Source organism: Podarcis melisellensis (assembly GCF_964234715.1).
Source record: "Podarcis melisellensis genome assembly, chromosome: 8".
NCBI lineage: Eukaryota > Metazoa > Chordata > Lepidosauria > Squamata > Lacertidae > Podarcis > Podarcis melisellensis.
This window is the reverse complement of record NC_138540.1, coordinates 88,077,577-88,100,491: the sequence shown is the minus strand read 5'-3', so window position 1 is coordinate 88,100,491 and position 22,915 is coordinate 88,077,577. Positions and strand designations below refer to the sequence as shown.

Genomic DNA, 22,915 nt, shown 5'->3' with positions numbered 1-22,915 from the left:
AGATCCCACCCTGCAGCTGCAAGACACGGAATGGGAGCCCAGCTCGTCGGAGGCGGCAACAGGGGCCCCTCCCCACTGCAGCTCCCAGAGCACCCCTGGGACAAGGTGCCTCGCCCTCCCCAGAAATGCAGCGCTGCGCCTCCAAGGGAAACAAGCAATCCCTGCAAAACTGCCGTGGCTTTTATTGGGAAGGCAGGGAGGGGTTGTTTAGTTCCCTAAACAAGGCACGTCCCAAATTCTGGGCAAATTAGGCTGCCAGGAGAGATGGGGCTGGGGGCAGGATAACACCAGAGGCAGGGAAAGGTGTGGGTGAGTGGTCAAGGGGAAAGCTGGGAAGAGGCTTCGAAGAACAGCCAAGAAAGGGAACAGCCAGCAAGATGGCCCTACTGGAATATTGAAGCTCGGACATGGGGCAGGGGGAGATCTGAGCTGGCACTTCCTTTATACAGTGGTACCTCGGGTTACATACGCTTCAGGTTACATACATACAGGTTACAGACTCCGCTAACCCAGAAATAGTGCTTCAGGTTAAGAACTTTGCTTCAGGATGAGAACAGAAATCGTGCTCTGGTGTTGCGGCAGCAGCAGGAGGCCCTATTAGCTAAAGTGGTGCTTCAGGTTAAGAACAGTTTCAGGTTAAGAATGCACCTCCGGAACGAATTAAGTACTTAACCCGAGGTACCACTGTATATATATGTTTTTTAACATATCATTTTCAACAGTAATTAAACATACTTTTACATCTTATTCAATTTTTTTGACTTCCATCAGTCCTGTCTGAAAATTTTCCAATCTAATCTCTTAGTATGCATTTCTTATTTTCCCTATTACATTTCAATCTCATAATCAATATCTCTATTCTTTCTCTACTTTGCAATGCTTCATATATTTCTCCTTACAAAACTTCTTGTAGTCCTACTAGCGTAATTTGTTGATTACAGTTGCTCTTCAAATAATTCAAATACTTCTTCCAATCTTCTGTAAATCTCTGGTGAATCGCTGGCACTTCCAACAAGGTGGGGCTCTGGCTAAGAGGCAAATTCCCCTGCCATCAGCGCCTCCCGACCCAAGCAGACCAGTCTCATCAAGCCCCACACCAGGCCGCAGCGGCAGGACTGGAACAACAGGTCTTTGGCTTTTATTCAGACCCAAGCCTTTCCCTCGCTTCTCTCCAGGAAGGCAACACGGGCTGAGTCACCCTCTGCTGAAATTACACGGAGGAGCAGCCTTTGCTGTGACCTGAATGTCCCATGCCACTTCCTCTGTGGTCAGGGGTGCGACAGGACTTCCGTCCCTACCTTGTACTTGGGGACAGGGGCAGCAAGCAGGTGGCGCCTGGACGTGCCAGCCAGCCGGCTTTATTTAAAAGGACAACATCCACTTTGGGCTTACAAAAATAAATGCAAAAAAAACCATGCACATGCCATTTTAAAATGCAATGTTGTTAGCAGAGCGACCAAGAGATAAACCACATACAAAATAGCTGGACACGCAAAAAGGCATTCCAATCGATTTTGGTATGAACGCTGAAGCCTCATGGCCAGGTTCAATGCCATGCAAGCATTCAGACCTAACCAAGCGTCACAGAATTGTAGAGTTGGAAGGAACCCTAGCGGTCATCTAGTCCAACCCTCAATCACACCTAAAGAACTCCTGACAGGTGGCCCTCCAACCTCTGCTTAAAAACCTCCTGTGAAGGAGAGCCCACCACTTCTTCCTGCCCTCTACCTGGCAGTACAATGATTTATTTAACTCTTCGCAATACACTTTGTTGTCCTTGAATCCTGCTAGCCCATAGAAAGCCAGACGCTGATATCCTCATGCCTAAATAGACACCTTCTCCATCAGCTAACCCTGACAGGGCTGCCTGTTACTATCTCCTCCTGGCTAGAACTAAAAGCTGAAGCAGGGCACCCCTTGCTGCCTCCTCGGCTAAATAGACAAACACAGGCATTCTCCTTACTGCTATGGATGTTCATACTGGTAAGCTGTCGAGGGTGGGCTGGCTATCAGGATGAGCCCCAAACCGGCACCCCATAGTACAGGAAGTGCGACAAATCTCTTCCCGGAAAACCAGCCAGCAAACCCCTTCCCCCATCGGACACGAACCTTTAAAAGCCTGTCGGTTTCCAGATCTGGGTGAATCACTGTTGACTTGAGGACACAAATCACGTTGTTTTCAGGATCAAGTTCCTGGCCTGCTAACACGCAGCGCTGTACCACCCCCCCGCGCCCTCCAGCAGAAGGCATTTCGGCTCCTCCGCCTCAAGCTGAACCTCGTGACGCTTCTGAAAGAGCCAGGCGCTTCTGCCCCCAGAGGCCAACTCAGAGCTGCCTCACATACGCTGCATTAGACCCCTTGTCTGCTGCACTGGGACTCCACTCCAATGTCCAGATTTTGGCTCTGGCGTTCAGGCCTGGTTGTCCCGCAGCTCCGAAATGTGTCAGGCTTGCGGTCCGCTCTCTCCCCCAACCCACCTCACCCTGGAAAAAAAATTAGCTGAGCTGCAAACTCATTATACGCAGGACACATACATCGCCCCATTCCACGAATGGAAGGGGCTGTTCCAGGACCTATGCCTGAACCAAGCAGTCGTTCAGAGACGACATCTCATTTTGCATGCTCGGCAAGGGGAGCCTCTTACGCTACACCCCAGAGATGGGGGTCTAAAACTCCAGTCACTCCTATATCCCAGCACAAACGACAGACAGGATACCCGGTGGGTGAGGGTAGCAAACTTCTGACATGGACAGAACTCGAGTCCTACAGAATCCGCTCATTACTTCATCAGAAAGAAATTCAGGAAGCTGTTCTGATGTTACGTTTAGTCTTGTGAACGCACCCCAAAGCCTTCAAGGTTACGCTGCAACCGGAATCCGTCACCCGGCTCAACTCACATGTCCAGGAGTTTTGCCAGACGGCAGCAAACTGCAGTCTTGGGAGAGACGCTGAGATCTCAAAAACCACTCCAACCTTATGGCTGGTGACAAAGTGGTTGGGTGAAATGACCCCAAGGTTACTTTGAGAGTCTCCTCTAGCGGTTTGAAGCTCTAGGTTCAGGATGTGTCGTCCCCCCCCCCCGCCCCCTTCTTACACAGCATCAAAAGGTCTACAGCTAGCACCTGTCACATCAGAGCAGGCTGCAGCTACCAGCTGGCCATCTTATGGCTTACTCGCTAAGCCACCGCTCAGAAGCACATTCCCATTCCGACAGAAACGTATGAAGTTCAGGTCCCACCCGAGAGCAAAGCCAGTGCCCCCTACCTTCTGAGAGCCAGACTGGACGGCCGTAATGCACACCGGATCCACCAACGGCTTCGGCCGCTTGGCAGACTCCTCGATGATGCCCTGCCATTGCCTCGGCAGCCCTATGAACTTCTGCTCCTGCTGGTCATACCCCGTGTGGACCCGGTGCTCAAAGTTGGAGGGGGCGGAGATCTCAATGCGCTTCTTCTTCTTGCTGAACATGGTGATGTTGGCTAGCAGACCTGAAAGGAAACACAGAAGGCGGTTTAGAAAAGCAAAAAGCGAGAGGAAATCATAGGAAAAGAAGAAAACAGGCAAATAAGGGTCAGTATAAAGCCTTGGCTTGAAATCGAAAATGGGCAACGGCTTTGCAGAAACGTCCTACGTATGGGTCAGGCATCCACAGAATATAGCAAACTAAAAGGGAGCAGAACTCAAAGGCTCTCCTAGGACCAGGCTTCAGAAATGTTGGACTACAACTCCCATCAGCCCCAGCCAGTACAGTGCCTGTAGCCCCAAACATCTGGAAGGTACCAGGCTGGGGAAAGGATGAGCCTCAAGAACCTTCAAGCAAATGAAGCTCTGGCTTGTTGCAGGAGCTGGAAAAACGTCCCAGTCATTCCCTTCCTTTGCTCAAGACTGATAGGTTGCTGGAAACCACAGGAGAGGAGGGGTGCTCTTGTGCCCGAATCCTGCTCCGCACAGGCATTAATTAGGCCACTGCCGGAACAGGATGCTGGACTAGATGGGCCATTGGTGTGACCCAAGACGCTCTTAGGTGCTCTCTCTTCCTTTGCAGTCGCTGCAGAATGAAGAAACCGATTAAGGCGCTTGACAAAAATATTAAGAGAAAAGCAAGGCAAGCCATTGGCATCCAAGCTCAAGTTCTGCAATACCAATCGGCTGTTATCAGTTTGGGATGTTTGTCCATCTAGTTCTGTACTTTCTCCTCTAGCTGGCGATGGCTCTCCAGGGCCTTGCGCTCAGAGAGAGGGAGAGGTTTTCCCCGTTACCTGCTACTCAGGTCTTTTTAACTGGAGGCTCTGCCAGGGACTGAGCCTCAAACCTATTGCCTACAAAACATGTGCTCTGCACTGATTTATAGTCCCTCCACATGAGAAAGAATAGAGCCACAAGGTCAGTAAGATTCGGGGCAAGACACCTTGCAGGATCACTGCTTCAAATGCCAGCAGTGTAATCAGGGCAAACTTATTCCCAGTCACAACACTGGGAACCCTTGAATTCTGGCTACAAAGGACTACAGAGCTGGCTGCCTATGAACCTTCCTCCAGCGATGAAACCAAAAGCCTTACAAACACATTTGGAGAATCTACTCTCCTGGCGGAAGCGGAGATAACCTTTAATCCAAAGTTTAAAAAACCAAAAAAGTTTGTAACTAGGCATTTCTTGAAATGCCAAAAAAAGTACACACAACTACACAAGAGAAAAGGAACAGCCCAGCACATGGCATGACAGAAGTATTTTTATTTATCTCATTCATTTAAAGCATTTGCAGGTTGCCTTTGTTGTCACAAAACGGGATGGAAAAAAGCCTCCTCCAAGGGAAACCTTGGAGATCAATACAGCAGCACATCAAACATTCTCAGAGGGAACTCGAAGATACAAAAGCCACTTACGAGACATACAAACAAAGTGTGTTTTGAAATGAGACTTTAGCCACGAGGATAAGGATCGGGTGGATACAAGTAAAGCTCTCTTTAATAGAGTCAGAGCAGGCAATGTGTACAGGTAGTGCTTGAAAAAACCCACAGGACTCCTGATGACATTCCCATGCTTCTGAAAATATCTCTTGGCCACCAGATGCTAGGAATAGGGAGGGGATGTGGATCAAGGAGATAAAGAACTACAGTGGTACCTCGGGTTACAGACGCTTCAGGTTACAGACGCTTCAGGTTACAGATTCCGCTAACCCAGAAATAGTACCTCGGGTTAAGAACTTTGCTTCAGGATGAGAAAAGAAATTGTGCTCCGGCGGCGCCGCGGCGGCAGGAGGCCCCATTACCTAAAGTGGTGCTTCAGGTTAAGAACAGTTTCAGGTTAAGAACAGACCTCCAAAATGAATTAAGTTCTTAACCCGAAGTACCACTGTACACAACTTTAAAAAGACATCTGGAGGCTGCCCTGTATTGGAAAGTTTTAAATGTTTGATGTTTTACTATGTTTTTATATATGCTGTAAACCGCCCAGAGTGGCTGGGTGGCGTATAATAATAGTAATAATAATGGTAATAATGGTAGTAGTAATAGTAATAGTAATAATAATGATAATAATAATAATAATAGTTCTCCTGAGGAACTCTGGGAGCCGCCCCTTCCAGAGGCATCTGCCTGGCCACTGCCAGACTCCCCACAGCAAGCCAAATATGTTCTGAAGGTGGGGCAGGATCTTTCTTCTTTGCTCCACATGCCAGCCCGGTCCTTTCCCAGCCTCTGTCCTGCTTTTGCCTGCACACCCCTGCCTCAGCGCATCCTTGGGGAGAGCCTCCTCCTCCTTGGAGAAACAGTTTTGTTTTGACTCATCTGTCCCACAGGTGCCTGAGCCCTTGATGACCCCGGAAAGCATTCCTAAAACTGACTGCAATCGGAAGCGCTCAGCACTTTGTAGGATCAGATCTATGTCAATCCCGGCTGGCGGCTTAATCGCAAACAGGCAGACACATCCGGTTCTTATTGCACAATGACAGTGGCCCTCTCTTGAACCAGGCCAAGGGAGGAGTTGCAAACCACTTCCAAGAGACTCTGATCAGGGATGATAAAGAGAGCATCGCCTCACAACTTTTCCTGCACAATAGGATCACACTTTATGCATGGGTTTGGTTCCTAAGGTAAAGGGACCCCTGACCTTTAGGTCCAGTCGTGGCCGACTCTGGGGTTGCGGCGCTCATCTCGCTTTACTGGCCTAGGGAGCCGGAGTACAGCTTCTGGGTCATGTGGCCAGCATGACTAAGCCGCTTCTGGCGAACCAGAGCAGCACATGGAAACGCCGTTTACCTTTCCGCTGGAGCGGTACCTATTTATCTACTTGCACTTTGATGTGCTTTCAAACTGCTAGGTTGGCAGGAGCAGGGACCGAGCAACAGGAGCTCACCCCGTCGTGGGGATTCGAACCGCCGACCTTCTGATCGGCAAGTCCTAGGCTCTGTAGTTTAACCCACAGCGCCACCCGCGTTTGGTTCCTAGGGTATACCCAAATCCTTGGAGTTGCCCTGCAGCTAGCGGGTGTGGGGCAGAGAGAAATCCCCACACTCCCAGAGACCATGCGCTGAGTGGGCCTTCTCAGCAAGCAATGCAGAGAGCTTAAAAGAGCTGCTTGCACCAGGTAACCCAAGAGGAACCAGTGTGGAAAGAGATTTTATGCTCTCTGACTTGCTTGGGGGGCAAGGCTTGCTCAGGATGCCAGTTCAAGGAGGCTGGGGTCCTCATGTGAGATCGTATGCAATGACCTCACAGCAGCATTCTAGAGTCCGTGTGCTGAGTGCGTCTTGCTCCCCAAGCAAGGTGGAGAGCTTAAAAGCTCCTTCTGCACCAGGTAACCCCAAACAGACCTGACACAAAAGTTTTTTTGCTTGGATCTAACTTAGGCCGTTTCAACCAGCCTGCCTTCAATCACGCCTGGTTGAAATCACACAAATGCATGCAGGGTGTGATTGTACTGCACTAGACCCAAAAGCAGAGGGCGACACCGCAGAGAGACCTGAGGAAATCGGATTTTCCTGGGCTGCAAGGAAGCTTTGGCACCAAGGGAGATCTAAGCAGGTCTTCCCGAGCTGCTGTAAATAAGGAAAGGCCTGGCTTGTTTACATCCGTAGGATGGAGCATCCTTGAAAGACAAAGGCAGGACAAGAGAACAGGCAAACATTTTGCTCAAGGCAGACTGAAGATCAGGACAAAGAAGATGGCTGCAGTGGTCAAAATGGTTATGTATTCCTGGTATCGCACCTGCTGATCATCCACTGCCTTCCCTTCAACCAGGTAGCCTCAACCTCAATGGAGATCCAGACTTAATGCCACTGACCAGAAGAGGCTGTGGGAGCTACTACCGCATTTTTCGCTCTATAAGACGCACCAGACCATAAGACGCACCTAGTTTTTGGAGGAGGAAAACAAGCAAAAAATATTCCGAATCCCAGAAGCCAGAACAGCAAGAGGGATCTGGCTTCTGGGATAGCCTCTTGCTGTCCTGGCTTATGGGATAGCTGCGTGCAGCTTCTCCCAGGCAGCGGGATGAAGGCTCCCCCAAAAGCCGCGCTCCCTTTAAAGAGCATGCGGAGTGTGTGTGTGGCTCTTGGGGGCTTTTCCCCGAGGAGGGAGAAGGGCAGCCCTTCTCTCTCCTGGGGGAAATGCCCCCAGGAGCCGCACACACACTCCACGCGGCTCTTTAAAGGGAGTGCTGAGCAGAGCCTCCCGTCTGCATTCGCTCCACAAGACACACACATATTTCCCCTTACTTTTTAGGAGGGGTAAGGTGCGTCTTATAGAGCGAAAAATACGGTAAGAGCCTTCCTATTCTGGGTCACACTTCTTTTGATACTAAATCAAGCCACCTTGTGGGTTGCCAGACCTTAGGAGAGCAGGAGCAAAAGTGGGTGGAGCAACATGTGACTTTTTCTCCATCCAGGGAAGAAAGAGGCATCACCAGAGTTCAGGTCTCAAGTGGCCAGGTTTCCGACAGGGCCCTGGATCATGAAGGATGTGGCGGCTAGGCTGCTGTTGAGAGCTTCTGGTTGAGCGCAGTACATGTGAAAAGGATCTAGGAGTCTTGGTTGACCACAAACTTGACATGAGCCAACAGTGTGACGCGGCAGCTAAAAAAGCCAATGCAATTCTGGGCTGCATCAATAGGAGTATAGCATCTAGATCAAGGGAAGTAATAGTCCCACTGTATTCTGCTCTGGTCAGACCTCACCTGGAGTACTGTGTCCAGTTCTGGGCACCACAGTTCAAGAAGGACACGGACAAACTGGAACGTGTCCAGAGGAGGGCAACCAAAATGGTCAAAGGCCTGGAAACGATGCCTTATGAGGAACGGCTAAGGGAGCTGGGCATGTTTAGCCTGGAGAAGAGGAGGTTAAGGGGTGATATGATAGCCATGTTCAAAGGATGTCACATAGAGGAGGGAGAAAGGTTGTTTTCTGCTGCTCCAGAGAAGCGGACACGGAGCAATGGATCCAAACTACAAGAAAGAAGATTCCACCTAAACATTAGGAAGAACTTCCTGACAGTAAGAGCTGTTCAACAGTGGAATTTGCTGCCAAGGAGTGTGGTGGAGTCTCCTTCTTTGGAGGTCTTTAAGCAGAGGCTTGACAACCATATGTCAGGAGTGTTCTGATGGTGTTTCCTGCTTGGCAGGGGGTTGGACTCGATGGCCCTTGTGGTCTCTTCCAACTCTATGATTCTATGAGAACACGTGACTCCACTGTTAAAACAGCCGCAGTGGCTGCCTACCCACTACCGAGCCTCAGGGACCACCTGAACCCTTATATCTCAGCACAATAGCCAAGATCATCTCCAGCAGTGCCACTGCTGAGGCTCGTTTGACAGCAAGAAACCAAGCCTTTAGTATCACTGGCCCAGTCCTGTGCAACTCTCTGCCACTAGACCAGTGGTTCTCAACCTGTGGGTCCTCAGATGTTGTTGGACTACATCTCCCATCATCCCTGAGCTCTGGCTTCCTAGCTAGGGGTGATGGGAGTTGTAGTTCAACAACATCTGGGGACCCACAGGTTGAGAAAGGCTTCACTAGACAGTCATCAGGTGCCTTCTGTACCAACTTTTGAATGCCTGCTTAAAACTTCTATTCTCCCAGGCCTATGCAGGCAATTAAGAATGTATCCTTCCATAAAGGCTAATTGATGTCTGATCTTAACCTTTTTATGGTTCTTATTGTATGGCTTTATGTTTTGTTGCTGTAAATCACTATATATATATATATAGAGAGAGAGAGAGAGAGAGAGAGAGAGACAGACAGCAGCATATTTATTTTTAAATAAACAAAATAAATAAGAACGTAAGAAGAGCCTGCTGGGCCAAGGCCAGTGGCCCATCAAGTCCAGCATCCTGTTCTTACAGCAGCCAACTAGATGTCCCAATTCTCTTTTAAAGCCATCCAAGTCAGTAGCCATCACTGCCTCCTGGGGAAGCGAGTTCCATAGATTAACAATGTGCTTTGTGAAGAAGGACTTCTATTTATCACTCCTGAATAAATGCACATGCTGTATTTATAGAAGTATGTTATAGAAAACTGAAAGTAACCTTATAGAAAACTGGCATTCTAACCCACCAGGCGCTAAAGGGATTTGCAGTGGGAACCCTGTTCCTTGAACAATCTCTCTACCCTGGACTGACCCATTATTAAGATGCATTGTAAATGTGAATCACGGCTGGCTTCTCTCTGTGTCTATTAAACAGACACTTCGATTCTTAACAGCACTTTGATTTCTGGTTTATGAGGGCACTGAGGCAACCCCCTTATCAGATTTCTCAGACGCCGGGTGTGTGTGTGTGTGTGTGTGTGTGTGTGTAATTCTGCCGTGCAGAAAGTGTTAACTCCTGACCTTCCCAGATCACTTTTTACAACACCACTCGACCAAAATAAAAGTATGGAGCAGAATGAAAACCAAAGCATGAATGATCTGCCCTGGTTGACATTTTCGCTTTCAAGTACAAAGCGAATGCACAGAAGCGGGTCAGATTTTCTGGAGGGGTGGGGAAGCAAGAGGAAGTCTGATCCTTTGGCAAAACTTGAGCACAAAGGCATCTCAAAATCCTGCGAAGGATTTCACTGAAGTTCTGCTAGTGCGCGAGTTGACTGTGAAGCGGTACAAGGTAGACTCAAATCTCTAATCCACAAAACACGGATCTGGAGTTCATGCCCCTTGCACGTACAAAGATCCCTCCTCTCTCACCCCAACCGAGATTTTAAAGGCCAGAGGGCTTGACCTGCAGGCACCTCTCGTCAAAGTCGCCTCAAACCATGTGCTGCAGCAAACACAGATAAAACTGCAGCCAAAATTCCGGGAAGAAAACGGTGCCGTCTTGAAATAGAAGCAGCACGACCAGGCAATTTTAAGACTGAGAAATGTTTTTAATTTCTGAGGTCAAAAGGAAGGATATAAATGATTTTTAAAACCATTGGGACCTTACAACAAAATATTGCAGGATGGAATGCCTCTGTTCAGGGCTCCAGCCACTCCAGTCTATCCTCCATTATTTATTTAGGGAGGAACACACTTGTGTCCAATTCAAGATATATTGCTTTCTTTTAATTTCTCCAGTGATGTCTATGGGAAGCTCTCTCTTCTATTCCTGGGGATGCTGAGAAACAGCTTTTCAGTGTGAACCAGGAAGTAACCTATGGCTCTTTCTATCCATACAAAACATATGCACTATATCTATACCACTGCATTTTAGCCCCCAGCTGTCCACCATGCAGTTGTCCGGTCATTCCCTTATCAATCTCTCAACATCCTGTGCCACTTGAGTTATGAGGGTCGTTCTGAGTACCACTCCTATAAATTAATTTTTCTCTGTAGGCTTTTTGTACTTGTGTATACCTTGGGGTTAGGGACACGGGTGGCGCTGTGGGTTAAATCACAGAGCCTAGGGCTTGCTGATCAGAAGTTCGTCGGCGGTTCAGATCCCCGCGATGGGGTGAGCTCCCGTTGCTCGGTCCCTGCTCCTGCCAACCTAGCAGTCGAAAGCACAAAGTATAAGTAGATAAATAGGTACCTCTCTGGTGGGAAGGTAAACGGTGTTTCCGTGTACTGCTCTGGTTCACCAGAAGTGGCTTAGTCATGCTGTCCACATGACCCGGAAGCTGTACGCCAGCTCCCTTGGCCAGTAAAGCGAGATGAGCGCTGCAACCCCAGAGTCGTCCGCAACTGGACCTAATGGTCAGGAGTCCCTTTACCTTTACCTTTCTACTTTGGGGTTACACACAAGTCCGCAGGCACTTCTCTCACATGTGGGCATTGTGGTTTTGGGTACATAAGCACGAGACTCCAGCCAGTGTAACGCAGGATAAACACAACCTCTCCCCGCTTCCTTCCATTTTGTGTTGAGTGGCCTGAGACAAGAAAACCCTCTTTAAAACTGAGAGCCAGGGTTTGACACACTGAACAGGTCAAGGTGGGATCTTTTGCAGGGTCAGTGTGGAAATGCGGTTGAAACGAGCAGGGCAAGTTTGGCAGAGTGCCTGACCCCAAAGCTGGGAAGGATCAGGAGTGACCTGGCATTGCCACCTCAGTGACTCTGATGCCCAGGTTGCCAGTGGCAACACACTGGCATCTAGCCAGCAGGAACAGTTCTGAGCCAGCCACTTTGCGATTCACGCAGGAACCATCTGGCGGACCTGCTCTGGATCTGAACTGGTGACCTACAAAAAGTTTGCAGAAGCCTTTGATCCCCTTAGAGGATCCTTCAAGAGAAACCTCATGCTTCCTTGGCAGGGCTGGAGATATGCCACGACCCCAGATGCACTGCTGGATCCAATTGGCTGCAGGGATGTCACTCCTTAAGCCTATTAAGGTACATCGCAGCCACCATGTAACGTACCTGTGCCATACCTGCAAAGCATGTTTCTCAGTCACAGCCTGGCAAATTAGAAATGAACTAATCATGGGTCCAGATGACATCTACCTGAGAGCTCTTAGAAGAATTCACATGCAGAATTGCTGGTGTAAAACTGCCAATAGCATGATGGCGTTCTACAAATATTTGGTGCAACCACACAGAATAACGTGTTTTGTTCTGGTTGCCAGACCTCAAAAGGGATGTTGTGGAGCTGGAAAAGATTCAGAAATGGGCAACCAAAATGATCAAGGGGGTGAAGCAACTCCCATGTGAGGAAAGGTCACCACATTTGGAGCGGGGATATAATATTAAAACCCAACAGGGTCATTCAATGAAGCTGAATACTGAAAGATTCAGGGCAGACAAAATACAGTGATACCTCTGGATACAAATGGGATCTGTTCCGGAGCCCCGTTCGCATCCTGAAGTAAACGCAACCTGCGTCTGCGCATCTGCGGGTTGCGATTCGCTGCTTCTGCGCATGATGGCATTTCGACACTCTGCGCATGTGCGAGCGGCGCAACCCGGAAGTAATGCGTTCCGTTACTTGCCGCGGAGCGCAACCCGAAAGCGCTCAACCTGAAGCGGCTTCAACCTGAGGTATGACTGTAAAGCACTTCTTCACTTGGACAAGTTAAAAAGGGGATTAGACCAATTCATGGAGGACTGCTTCTCATGGCCCCTCTTTCCCTTTCAGTCATGAACAAGGGGAGGGCACCCAAAGGTTCTGATTTTAAGTCTGCAGCAAAACGTTCCCGCAAAGGAAGAAGTGGCTCGTTTTCCTAAGTATAAACCATGTCTTGCCCTTGTGTCTGAAGTGAGCCTCTGGGTAGATAGCCCTTTCTTTGACCCCATGTTACAAGTTAAGTAGAGGGCATATGGCTAGCTGAACATCAGAAGAGCCTGCTGGATCAGGCCAATGGCCATCTATTCCAGCATCCTGTTCTCACAGTAGCCAACCAGATGTGGAAACTTGCAAGCAGGATCTGAGCACAAGAGCAGTCCTCCTCCTCCTCCTCCTGTACCTTCTTGGAACTTGGGTAAAGGGAACAAGGCCTGTGAATTCCTGCATTGGAGAATTAAGCATACAGTGGTACCTCCAGTTGTGGATCTGTTCCAGAACTCTGGTTGGATCCCAAGGTTTCCGTAACCCGAGGTGCCTGTTCTGCACACAGTGCGATAGAGCGCTTCTGCGCATGGCGAAACCCAAAAATATACTTCCGGTTTTGTTGTTGTTGTTGTTTAGTCGTTTAGTTGTGTCCGACTCTTCGTGACCCCATGGACCAGAGAATGCCAGGCACTCCTGTCTTCCACTGCCTCCCGCAGTTTTGTCAGACTCATGCTGATAACCTCGAAAACACTATCCAACCATCTCGTCCTCTGTCGTCCCCTTCTCCTTGCGCCCTCCATCTTTCCCAACATCAGGGTCTTTTTAAAGGGAGTCTTCTCTTCTCATGAGGGGGCCAAAGTACTGGAGCCTCAGCTTCATGATCTGTCCTTCCAGTGAGCACTCAGGGCTGATTTCCTTCAGAATGGAGAGGTTTGATCTTCTTGCAGTCCATGGGACTCTCAAGAGTCTCCTCCAGCACCATAATTCAAAAGCATCAATTCTTCGGCAATCAGCCTTCTTGATGGTCCAGCTCTCACTTCCATACATCACTACTGGGAAAACCAGAGCTTTAACTATAAAATATGGTCTGAAGCTCAACAGAAAAAAACGAAGATCATGGCCACTGGTCCCATCACCTCCTGGCAAATAGAAGGGGAAGAAATGGAGGCAGTGAGAGATTTTACTTTCTTGGGCTCCATGATCACTGCAGGTGGTGACAGCAGCCACGAAATTAAAAGACGCCTGCTTCTTGGGAGAAGGGCAATGACAGGCCTAGACAGCATCTTGAGAAGTAGAGACATCACCTTGCCAACAAAGGTTCGTATAGTTCAAGCTATGGTCTTCCCAGTAGTGATACTTCCGGTTAGCCCCCTGCATATCCCAAAGGATAAGTAGCACGTAAGTAGAGGTACCACTGTAATAGGAAGCAGCAGGAACTGCAGCAAGACCAAAAGGTTACCACGCTGGGCATCATGCTAATTTACTATCTCCTGATTATACAGGGTGAAGAACAGATCTTCATCAAAGTTCAAGGCGGCTGGCAAACTTTCCAACCCAAAGAGATGGTTCTTCCAAGTTCCTGCACAGCTGAAGAAACACCCCTTGGAATCAACAGCTTGCAATGCTTTATTAGCTGGCCAGACAAGATATAATTTCATGTACTTTTTGCCTCTTGCTCTGCAGAACCAACAACCTCACCTTGCTACCCGGAAGGCGAAACACCAGCATACCTGAATTGCCAATATCCTGTAATTGGCAGTCTTGAGGATATTGCTAATCAGAGCAAGAATATGAGCACTTAATCCATATTAACAAACAATAGCAATTTCATAAGGAGGATGTTTGTTTGGGGCCTGCCCATAATCTGTCCAGGTTGCCAGACGGGCACCACCCATCCACAGGTCTGGAAGAGGCCCATGTCCCTGGCTCGCCCAAGCCTTTTGATGTGAGCACCAAAGGTGTCAGCAATCTTGTACAGGAACAAATGCCAGACATTTGGGGCTGGTCCCTAGAAATGTCCTGAACATTCCAGATTGGCAACTGCTGATCCCAGAGCCAAATCCAGATCCTGGAATAGCACCAGTTGTTTCACACTCCCTGTTGCGAAGGGGTGGTGGCGGCGGCAGTAGGCCTAGAGGGAACCCTCCATTTTGCAGGATGGTGAGGGAGACCTGGCTCACTGCAAAATTAGATGCAGATGGAAGTCAGATTTTGAGGATCGGATCCCGGCTTGGACTGAAGAAGGAAAGTTGGAAAGATCCCTCTATACAGGGATTAACTGACTTCTGGGACATGGACTTGGGTCTGGAGGAGATTGAAGTTCTGGGGGCCTTTGGATTTGGAGGAATTTTGAAACATGTCTTGAAACACTTTATGGACCTTAGCTTCAAGTATGGAAATTTGGCTGACCTGTCCAGAAGGAATAAAAGTATTGTTAGGTTGGAGTCTTCTTGAGATCTGCTCTTTAGCATTAAAGAATATGAAGAAGACCTGCAGAAGGGACCTGGAAAAGAGTTAAGAGCCTCGGACATAAGATCTCCAGGTTGATGGACTATATGGAGTTGACGGAAAGGACTGGCAGAATCCGAAACCAGGGAGAGGAGATGGTGGAAGAAGATTGGAAAATTTAAAGTTTATATATAGAAATACTGTAAAATTAATGAGTGATAGAAAAATGGTGGAATGAAATTTTATGGCCTTAGCAGAAATGTTATAAGCAGTTAAGCATATATAAGTATTTTAGTTTTAATGGAAAATAAGGTTAAAAAATATGTTAAGATATTTATAATATGACAGAAAATAGAGAAAGATGGAAAGGATTTACTGAAACAATTAATAGAAGTGGAATACAAAAAGGGAGGTGTGAGGAGGTCGAGGCAACAAGGGAATGAAAGATAGAGTATGGAAAAGGTGTGATGTATGTTTTTAAATTGTTTTTGTTTTGTTTTATTTAGGGTTAGGGTTGGGGATTGGGTTTAGTTTAGTTTAATGTGTTTAGGTTAATGTGTTTAGGTTGTGTTTTGTATTGTCTATATATTGTATTGTATTTTTTTTTCTCTTTGGTTTTTTTCTCTCTTGTATTCTTTTCCTTTCCTTTTTTGTAATTTTTAAAAAGTAATAAATATCATTTTTTTAAAAAAATGCAGATGGGAGCGAACAAACACTCTGCCAGAGAATGAAAATTCAGAAATCTTCACCAATAGAACAGCCAAGCTGTGCATCTCGAAGAAAAGGTGCAAATTAAGGTGCAATTAGCAAATTAAGTTAAACCGGCATAATTTCCTCGGCTTCTACTAGCCACTGGGGTGGGCAAGACTTATCCTAAGCCTCAATTTCTTAACTGGAAAGTCTCACCTCTGGCTACTGAATCATCCCCAGACATATTAGTGACCCCTGAAACTTGTTGCCCTCCCCAACAATTATCAATGTATGCGATAGAACAGCCAGCTAGATGGCAACCATATATTCTCACAGAGAAATCTGAAAGAACAGGGGAGCGGATGAGTCTTTTTGTGCACTATAGCCATTTTGCTTCCTGGGTTGCTAAATTAAAGAACACATATGGGATAAAAGCCTTCCAAGTGGAGTCAGTAACCACTTCCTCCTCCTATTTCTGTGCAGCCACCGTCCAGTTTCCAATGACACATTACAGCAGGAACAGCCAATAAACAGCAGAAGGCTTGCAAAAGCTGCTTTGAAGACAGCACCAACTCGATCTCCGAGGGCTGAGCTTGCACTTCTCAGGTCCCTTGCGCTTCTTCTGTGGCATTCTGCTTTTTCCACACCCTGAAAACCACCAGAATCATAAAGCGCTTCCCTTACAAAGCCACGTCTCTCCAACGCTCCTTCCATCCAGCGCAGACCAAGAGTTAAGACAGCCCACTGTGCAGCTAACTCTCAACCAAAGCCAACTCCCAGCTTCACTCCTGCTCTCCTCTTTAACTTGTGGTATGAAGAATTTGATGCCTTAAATTGTCCCAGAAAACAAGAAACAGGGCTATCTTTGAATCGCAACAGAGAAGTAGTGCCTCCTCAACAAACAGCACAATCTTCACCATGTCTACTAAGAACTAAGTCCTACTGAATTCAATGGGGCTTACTCTCAGGTAAGCGGAGTCCGGATTGCAACCTTAAGCTCTAAGAAGTGCCAAAGCTGCCCAACTGCGGGCCGACAGCAAGACCACAAAGAGGAATACTATATACCAGCTTTCGGCCGAACACAGATCTTCACCAGGCAAAAAGAGCTGACAAACTCCAGACCAGGCCGGCTGCAACTTCTAAGAGATACAGCATCTGAGCCACCCGAGAAAGATGCACACCCTCCTTCCCTTCCCTGGTAATGATTACGGGAGCATAGCTCAAGAATTTCCAGGCGGGTGGCCGCCTTTAGTCACAGCTAAGGAAGAAGAAACTACAAAGAGGATTGCAGAGAAGTTTCGCTACCGAGAGATCTGGACAAACCCAGCAAAAAAGAAAGGCTCTCAGTGTTACTGGTGCTGAACAAAGCAGTGAAGATGCAGCCAGACTTACAATCCCATTCCTCCTCGTGAGACTTCATCTTGCTCGGCGCTCCTCCACAGGCTGCAGCGTCAAAATGGGAGTAACCAAGACTAAGCTCCTGTTTATGACTTTTTGGCCCATCCTCTGTTCAATTAAATGGCTGGTGACCCCTCCCTTCTCCTCAGTCCATTGGCTGGGTGGAAGTTTCCTGACATCTGCTCTTGGAAGCACAAACCCTGGCAGGCGTCTCAAGGGCCACTCCCAGAGACCACCAAAGAGCTCAGAAGCCTCTTGCACACACCTTCAAGAAGTGTTTTCCAGGCCCAGAACTAACCTTCAACACCAAGGGGCTACGTGATCCGTTTTGTGCCTCGCAAAAATAATGCATCCCTACTAGCTGGTGCTGTGGGTTAAACCACAGAGCCTAGGACTTGCCGATCAGAAGGTTGGCGGTTCGAATCCCCGCGACAGGGTGAGCTCCCATTGCTCGGTCCCTGCTCCTGCTAACCTAGCAGTTTGAAAGCACGTCAAAGTGCAAGTAGATAAATAGGTACCACTCCGGCGGGAAGGTAAACGGCGTTTCCATGCGCTGCTCTGGTTCGCCAGAAGCGGCTTAGTCATGCTGGCCACAGGACCCGGAAGCTGTACGCCGGCTCCCTCAGCCAATAAAGCGAGATGAGTGCCAAAACCCCAGAGTCAGCCGCGACTGGACCTAATGGTCAGGGGTCCCTTTACCTTTTTACTAGCTTCCAGGCTCCGCTCAGCCCTGATGTGGCAAAAATGTGTTTGGGTTGAACACATGTCCGATTCTGCATCCCACCCTCAATTCAACAGAACATGACCACCTTTGCCCTTGTTCTTAAAATCACTAGCACTGGCATAGCACAGTGCCCTTTGGGGCAGTGAAATTATGGGGGGGGGGCGGTTTGCTAAGAAGCAGGGGGGGTACTGAAGTAATTATCAGAATTTGAAAAGTTGGATCAACTGTGTTGAATTAATTAAACTAAGCAGTTTTAATAGGATTTTTAACAAATGTGCAATTAATTGTTTGCGTTTTGAAATTTTTTGTGTCATTATCTTTCTTAGTGGGTCAGGCATATTATTTTTTTTACATGGTAGGGTAGTAAGGGGCCCTGGGGAGGAGTTTATGGAACCAAGGAGGTGGGGCCCTGAAATGGGAACTGCTGGCACATAGGGAAAAGAGTACAGCTAAGGCACCTGCCTGTTGTCAACATACCGCGTCAGCTCCTAACTCCTTTTAAAAACAGCCTCCCCCAACTTGGTGCCCTCCAGATGGTTTGGACTGCAGCTCCCATCTTCATCAGCCAGCTGGGACCAATGGGAGTCGAGAGTGCAGAACATCAGGAGGACTCCAGGTTGGAGAAGACTCGCTGTAGAAGTTTCCTGCTGACAGTGACTATTGTCCTGCTGACCAGAAGCATTCCCCCACCCCAACACACACACAAACACACACACACACACACAGAGAGAGAGAGAGAGACAGACAGACAGACAGACAGAGAATAGCAGCCGCTCCCAGTATGGAGTGCAAAAAGGGAAGCCCAGAAGCGAACAGAAGGATTAAGTGGAGCTTCTTCTTTGATAGTGGTTACTGATTACTGCAGTGTAGAGCCTGATAAATGCAGTTACTCAAAGAGCAAGGAAGGAAACCTCACAGTATTGTTGGATTTTACTTCTGTGCCCGTTTTACTTTTAGATCTAACATTACACGTCCTTGCATTTTACGGTTTTAACCTCTGTCCTGTGAGCCGCCCAGGGAGCTTTGGCTCTTGGGCAGAACAGAAATGGAAACATATGCCTACATTTGCAATGGGGACCTTATATGCAGCTGCTGTCCACAAATGCAAAGCACTACATCCATCTAGGCCTGAACTGTCTGCTCTGAAGAGCAGCAGATCTCCATGATCCCAAATCAGGGAGAACTTCCCAGTTCTGCTCACCAAGTACCTCTTGGTTGGAGAATGCCCTGGATTAGACCAGTGTTTCCCAACCTTGTGCCTCCAGCTGTTTTTGGACTACAATTCCCATCATCCCTTGCCACTGGTCTTGCTAGTCAGGGGTGATGGGAGTTGTAGTTCAAAAACAGCTGGAGGCACAAGGTTGGGAAACACTGGATTAGACACAGGGCCTTCTGCATGCACCAGAACTGGGATGTGGGGTCTTGCAACCAGAGTCAAGGGAGCATTCTTGGGCTTTCCTAATACTCTAAGCAGCCTAGAGTTGGGGAGGGGTGTGCGCAAAGACAACTGCAGGTAACTTCACTTTCCCCCAGAGCTGGGCAACGGAGGGAATATTATTTATTGTGTCTGTCAGTCGCTTTAAATAAACGGAAAGCCTCAAAGCAGCAAAAGACCAGGTACACAAGCTGACCACAGCTCTGCAAATCACCATTTCTAACGTTTTCTACCTGTCCTTCAAACTTGGCCAACACCTCTCTCAGCACCTTGCAATTAAAATAACCCGTTTACATGAATGAGACATGAGCACCCAGGATCAAAGAGAAATCAGCCAGTGTGGTGTAGCGGTTCATGTGTTGAACTGGGACTTGGTGGTAAAGGTAAAGGGACCCCTGACCATTAGGTCCAGTCGTGGCCGACTCTGGGGTTGCGGCGCTCATCTCGCTTTATTGGCCGAGGGAGCCAGCGTACAGCTTCCAGGTCATGTGGCCAGCATGACTAAGCCACTTCTGGCAAACCAGAGCAGGCGTTTACCTTCCCGCCGGAGTGGTACCTATTTATCTACTTGCACTTTTCACGTGCTTTCGAACTGCTAGGTTGGCAGGAGCAGGGACCGAGCAACGGGAGCTCACCCCATCGCGGGGATTCGAACCACCGACCTTCTGATCGGCAAGCCCTAGGCTCTGTGGTTTAACCCACAGCGCCACCCGCATCCCTTGGGACATGGTTGACCAGGGTTCAAATCCCCTGTCGGCCATGAAGCTCTCACCGGGTGACGGTGGGCCATTCACACTGCCTCTCAGCCTAACCTACCTCACAGGGTTGTTGTGGGGATTAAAGGAGGAGGGCAAGAGCCGTGTGCGCCACTCTTGAGCTTTTGGGAGAAGAAAGTGGGATACAAATGCAATGAATAAATAAATAACAATTAGCCACAAACTAAAAATACTAGCTGTGTGCAACCCCCACAGTGTTACCTGCCTAGGGGCTTCAGCGAGACCTACCTGGTGCTGCCCATGCCTGCAGCGCTCCTCTTGAACCCGTTCACACACACCCCCCCCCAAAATCTCTGGTCATATGACCACCATTTGGGCCCAATGAAACTTGCTCTACTGGCCCCCTGTTGACCCAGACAAATGGCAAAGGGAAAACATCGCTTGGGGGCCCCTTTGTACTGTGGGAAAAGCCAGGAAGGAACCACACCACTACCCCTTAAGGAGTGTATTAGCAATTTCACACCATTTGCATGGCGTTCCCCACATGTGCTGTCTAAACAAAGACAGAATTGTATCTGGAAGTGAAAGGAAGCCTTTGGCCACTCCTGCCACTAGATCAACATATGAAACATGAGGGGGAAAGACAAAGACAAGTCTATTATCTGTTTGCATGCCCAGCCCACCTCTCTTATAACCCTTCCGCCGCCACATGCTCCCCGATGTTTCTGCGCATCATTCTGGAGGGGTGACCTAATGTAACAAAGCAATCCAGGATCGGAAAGGGGTGTCCTCCCTTCTCCCGTCCCTCCGGCCCATCCCAGTCAATTGGCAGAGGGTCCATGAGGGAATCTGGCCTGCTGGAGCTCCACAGAAGAGCTCTGGGTACGTTTGCCCTCAAGTCCCACTGCTGGCTGACCCCAGCAGATCACAAGACTTGCTTTGAAACATGCTTGTGTGGGTCTAACTAGCACTCAAGCCACACCCATGCTTCAGAAACACAGCATTTATTTGCTGCCTTTGTGGAAAGTGGGCTGGTTCCCGTTTCCCTGGCTTTCCCGCCTGCCTGTGCACTAGGAGCGCGGATAGATCTTGCTGGACTGCAGTTCCCATAATCCCCGACCACTGGCCACGCTGGCTGGGGCCAATGGAAATCAGAGTTCAGCAACTTGTGAATAGCTGTGATTTCTGCACTGCAGGGGGTTGGACTAGATGGCCCTTAGGGTACCCTTCCAACCCGACAAATCTATCATTCCAGAGCTGATCTTGTTTACGGCACTATTGCAAGGGAGCACTGTTTTCCTCTTGAGTCCACCCTGAGCAGGCATAGGCAAACACAGCCCTCCAGATGTTTTGGGACTACAACTCCCATTATCCCTGACCACTGGTCCTGTTAGCTAGGGATGATGGGAGTTGTAGTCCCAAAACAGCTGGAGTGCCGAGTTTGCCTGTGCCTGACCTTGAGCATATTCTTCCCTTTGAAGTTGAGGCGGCCAGTGTCATGGCGATGTCAAGTGACTGGCAGGTGGACAGACCCACCCACCCGTCAAAAGTGGGTCAGGGTTAGGGTAAATCAGGATCCACCCTGTAGCCCAGGTTTCCCTATGTGATTTAAGATTAAAGCTCCAGGCAAAATCAGATCCCTCCACTCTCCACTTTTGGAGGAGCCCAGCTCTCACAGGAATTCCACAAAAGGAGCAGGAGAGAATCTTATCAGAAATGCCCGGAGGCTGATGAAAATGTAGATTGCCGGAGCATGTCGGAAGAGGACAGTAACACACCCAGGCAAAGGCCAGTGTGAAGGAAAATTCCTCCTGACTCCAGATGCTGATGGATCAGAAAAAAATAAACTACATTATAAAATGGATTTTTTTTTAAAAAAAAAGAAGCTTAACCAAAAGAAATGCAATAATATTTTTGGTCTCCAGGTGATGCTGGAAATATCCCAATCACTGAATTCCTTTGACACATTCAGCGTGCTTTGCAATCCTGATGAGATTTACCCCTGCATTGACTCTGATGTTCTGTTCATTAAAAGGGGAGAAATTCTCCAAGTTTTCCACCAAAAGAAGGAGACACAGTTTCTACTGCAGAAAAAGTAGGCTGGAATTAAAACCATTAATGGGGGGGGGGGTGATGGGAGATGGAGGAAAAGTCTAACCACCACTGAAAAAGTCGATTCTGGAAACTGGGATGTAGTATATACCTTGCTCAGACAGACAACATTGCCATGGGCTAGAATACCATTTTCATTTTTGTCTATAGTCAAGCCATATATAAATTTTATGAAATACAGAGGTACCTCGGGTTAAGCACTTCATTCATTCTGGAGGCCCATTCTTAACCTGAAACTGTTCTTAACCTGAAGCACCACTTTAGCTAATGGGGCCTCCTGCTGCTGCCATGCCGCCGGAGCACAATTTCTGTTCTCATCCTGAAGCAAAGTTCTTAACCCGAGGTACTATTTCTGGGTTAGCGGAGTCTGTAACCTGAAGCGTATGTAACCTGAAGCGTATGTAACCCGAGGTACCACTGTAAATAAATGCTCAGTGAGGTCCTTACTATTTTTGATTCAAATGAAGAAGCAAGTCTGGTCAGAAAAGGGCAGCTAGAAGATCCCCTATTGAAAAGGTAGCTGTTGTTGTTGTTGCAGCATTTCTATCCCACCTTTTTCTCCTTGGAGCTCAAGTACATCTGCCATTACAGTGCTACCTCGGTTTACGAATTTAATCCACTCCGGAAGTCCATTCTTAAACCAAAACCGTTCTTAAATGAAGGCGCGCTTTCCCTAATGAGGCCTCCCGTTGCCGGTGCCCTTCCACCGTGCGGATTCCGTTCTTAGACCGAGGTAAAGTTCACAAACCGGGACACTGCTTCCAGTTTTGCGGAGTTCGTAAACCGAATCGTTCGTAAACAGGACTGCTCTTAAACCGAGCTACCACTTTACTTGGTGCCTGGTGAATATGGGTTAGCCAATAGCGAACCTCCCAGAATATAAGGTAAAAATAATTAATTTGGAATATTTTTACTCCACCTCACTCATCTTACTTGTTGCATTT

At 48.2% G+C, this 22,915-nt stretch overlaps 1 protein-coding gene across 6 annotated transcripts in view; it reads right to left on the bottom strand.

The window, feature by feature from the left end:
* PAK4 (p21 (RAC1) activated kinase 4) overlaps window positions 1-22,915 on the bottom strand; it is an 81,133-nt gene that overhangs the window by 20,329 nt on the left and 37,889 nt on the right. For all 6 annotated transcript variants that reach the window (XM_081922006.1, XM_081922007.1, XM_081922009.1 and 3 more), the window contains one exon: window positions 3,266-3,489. In XM_081922006.1, coding sequence (XP_081778132.1) covers window positions 3,266-3,469 — 204 coding nt within the window. In that variant the 5' untranslated portion in view covers window positions 3,470-3,489. The remainder of the gene's footprint in view (window positions 1-3,265; window positions 3,490-22,915) is intronic.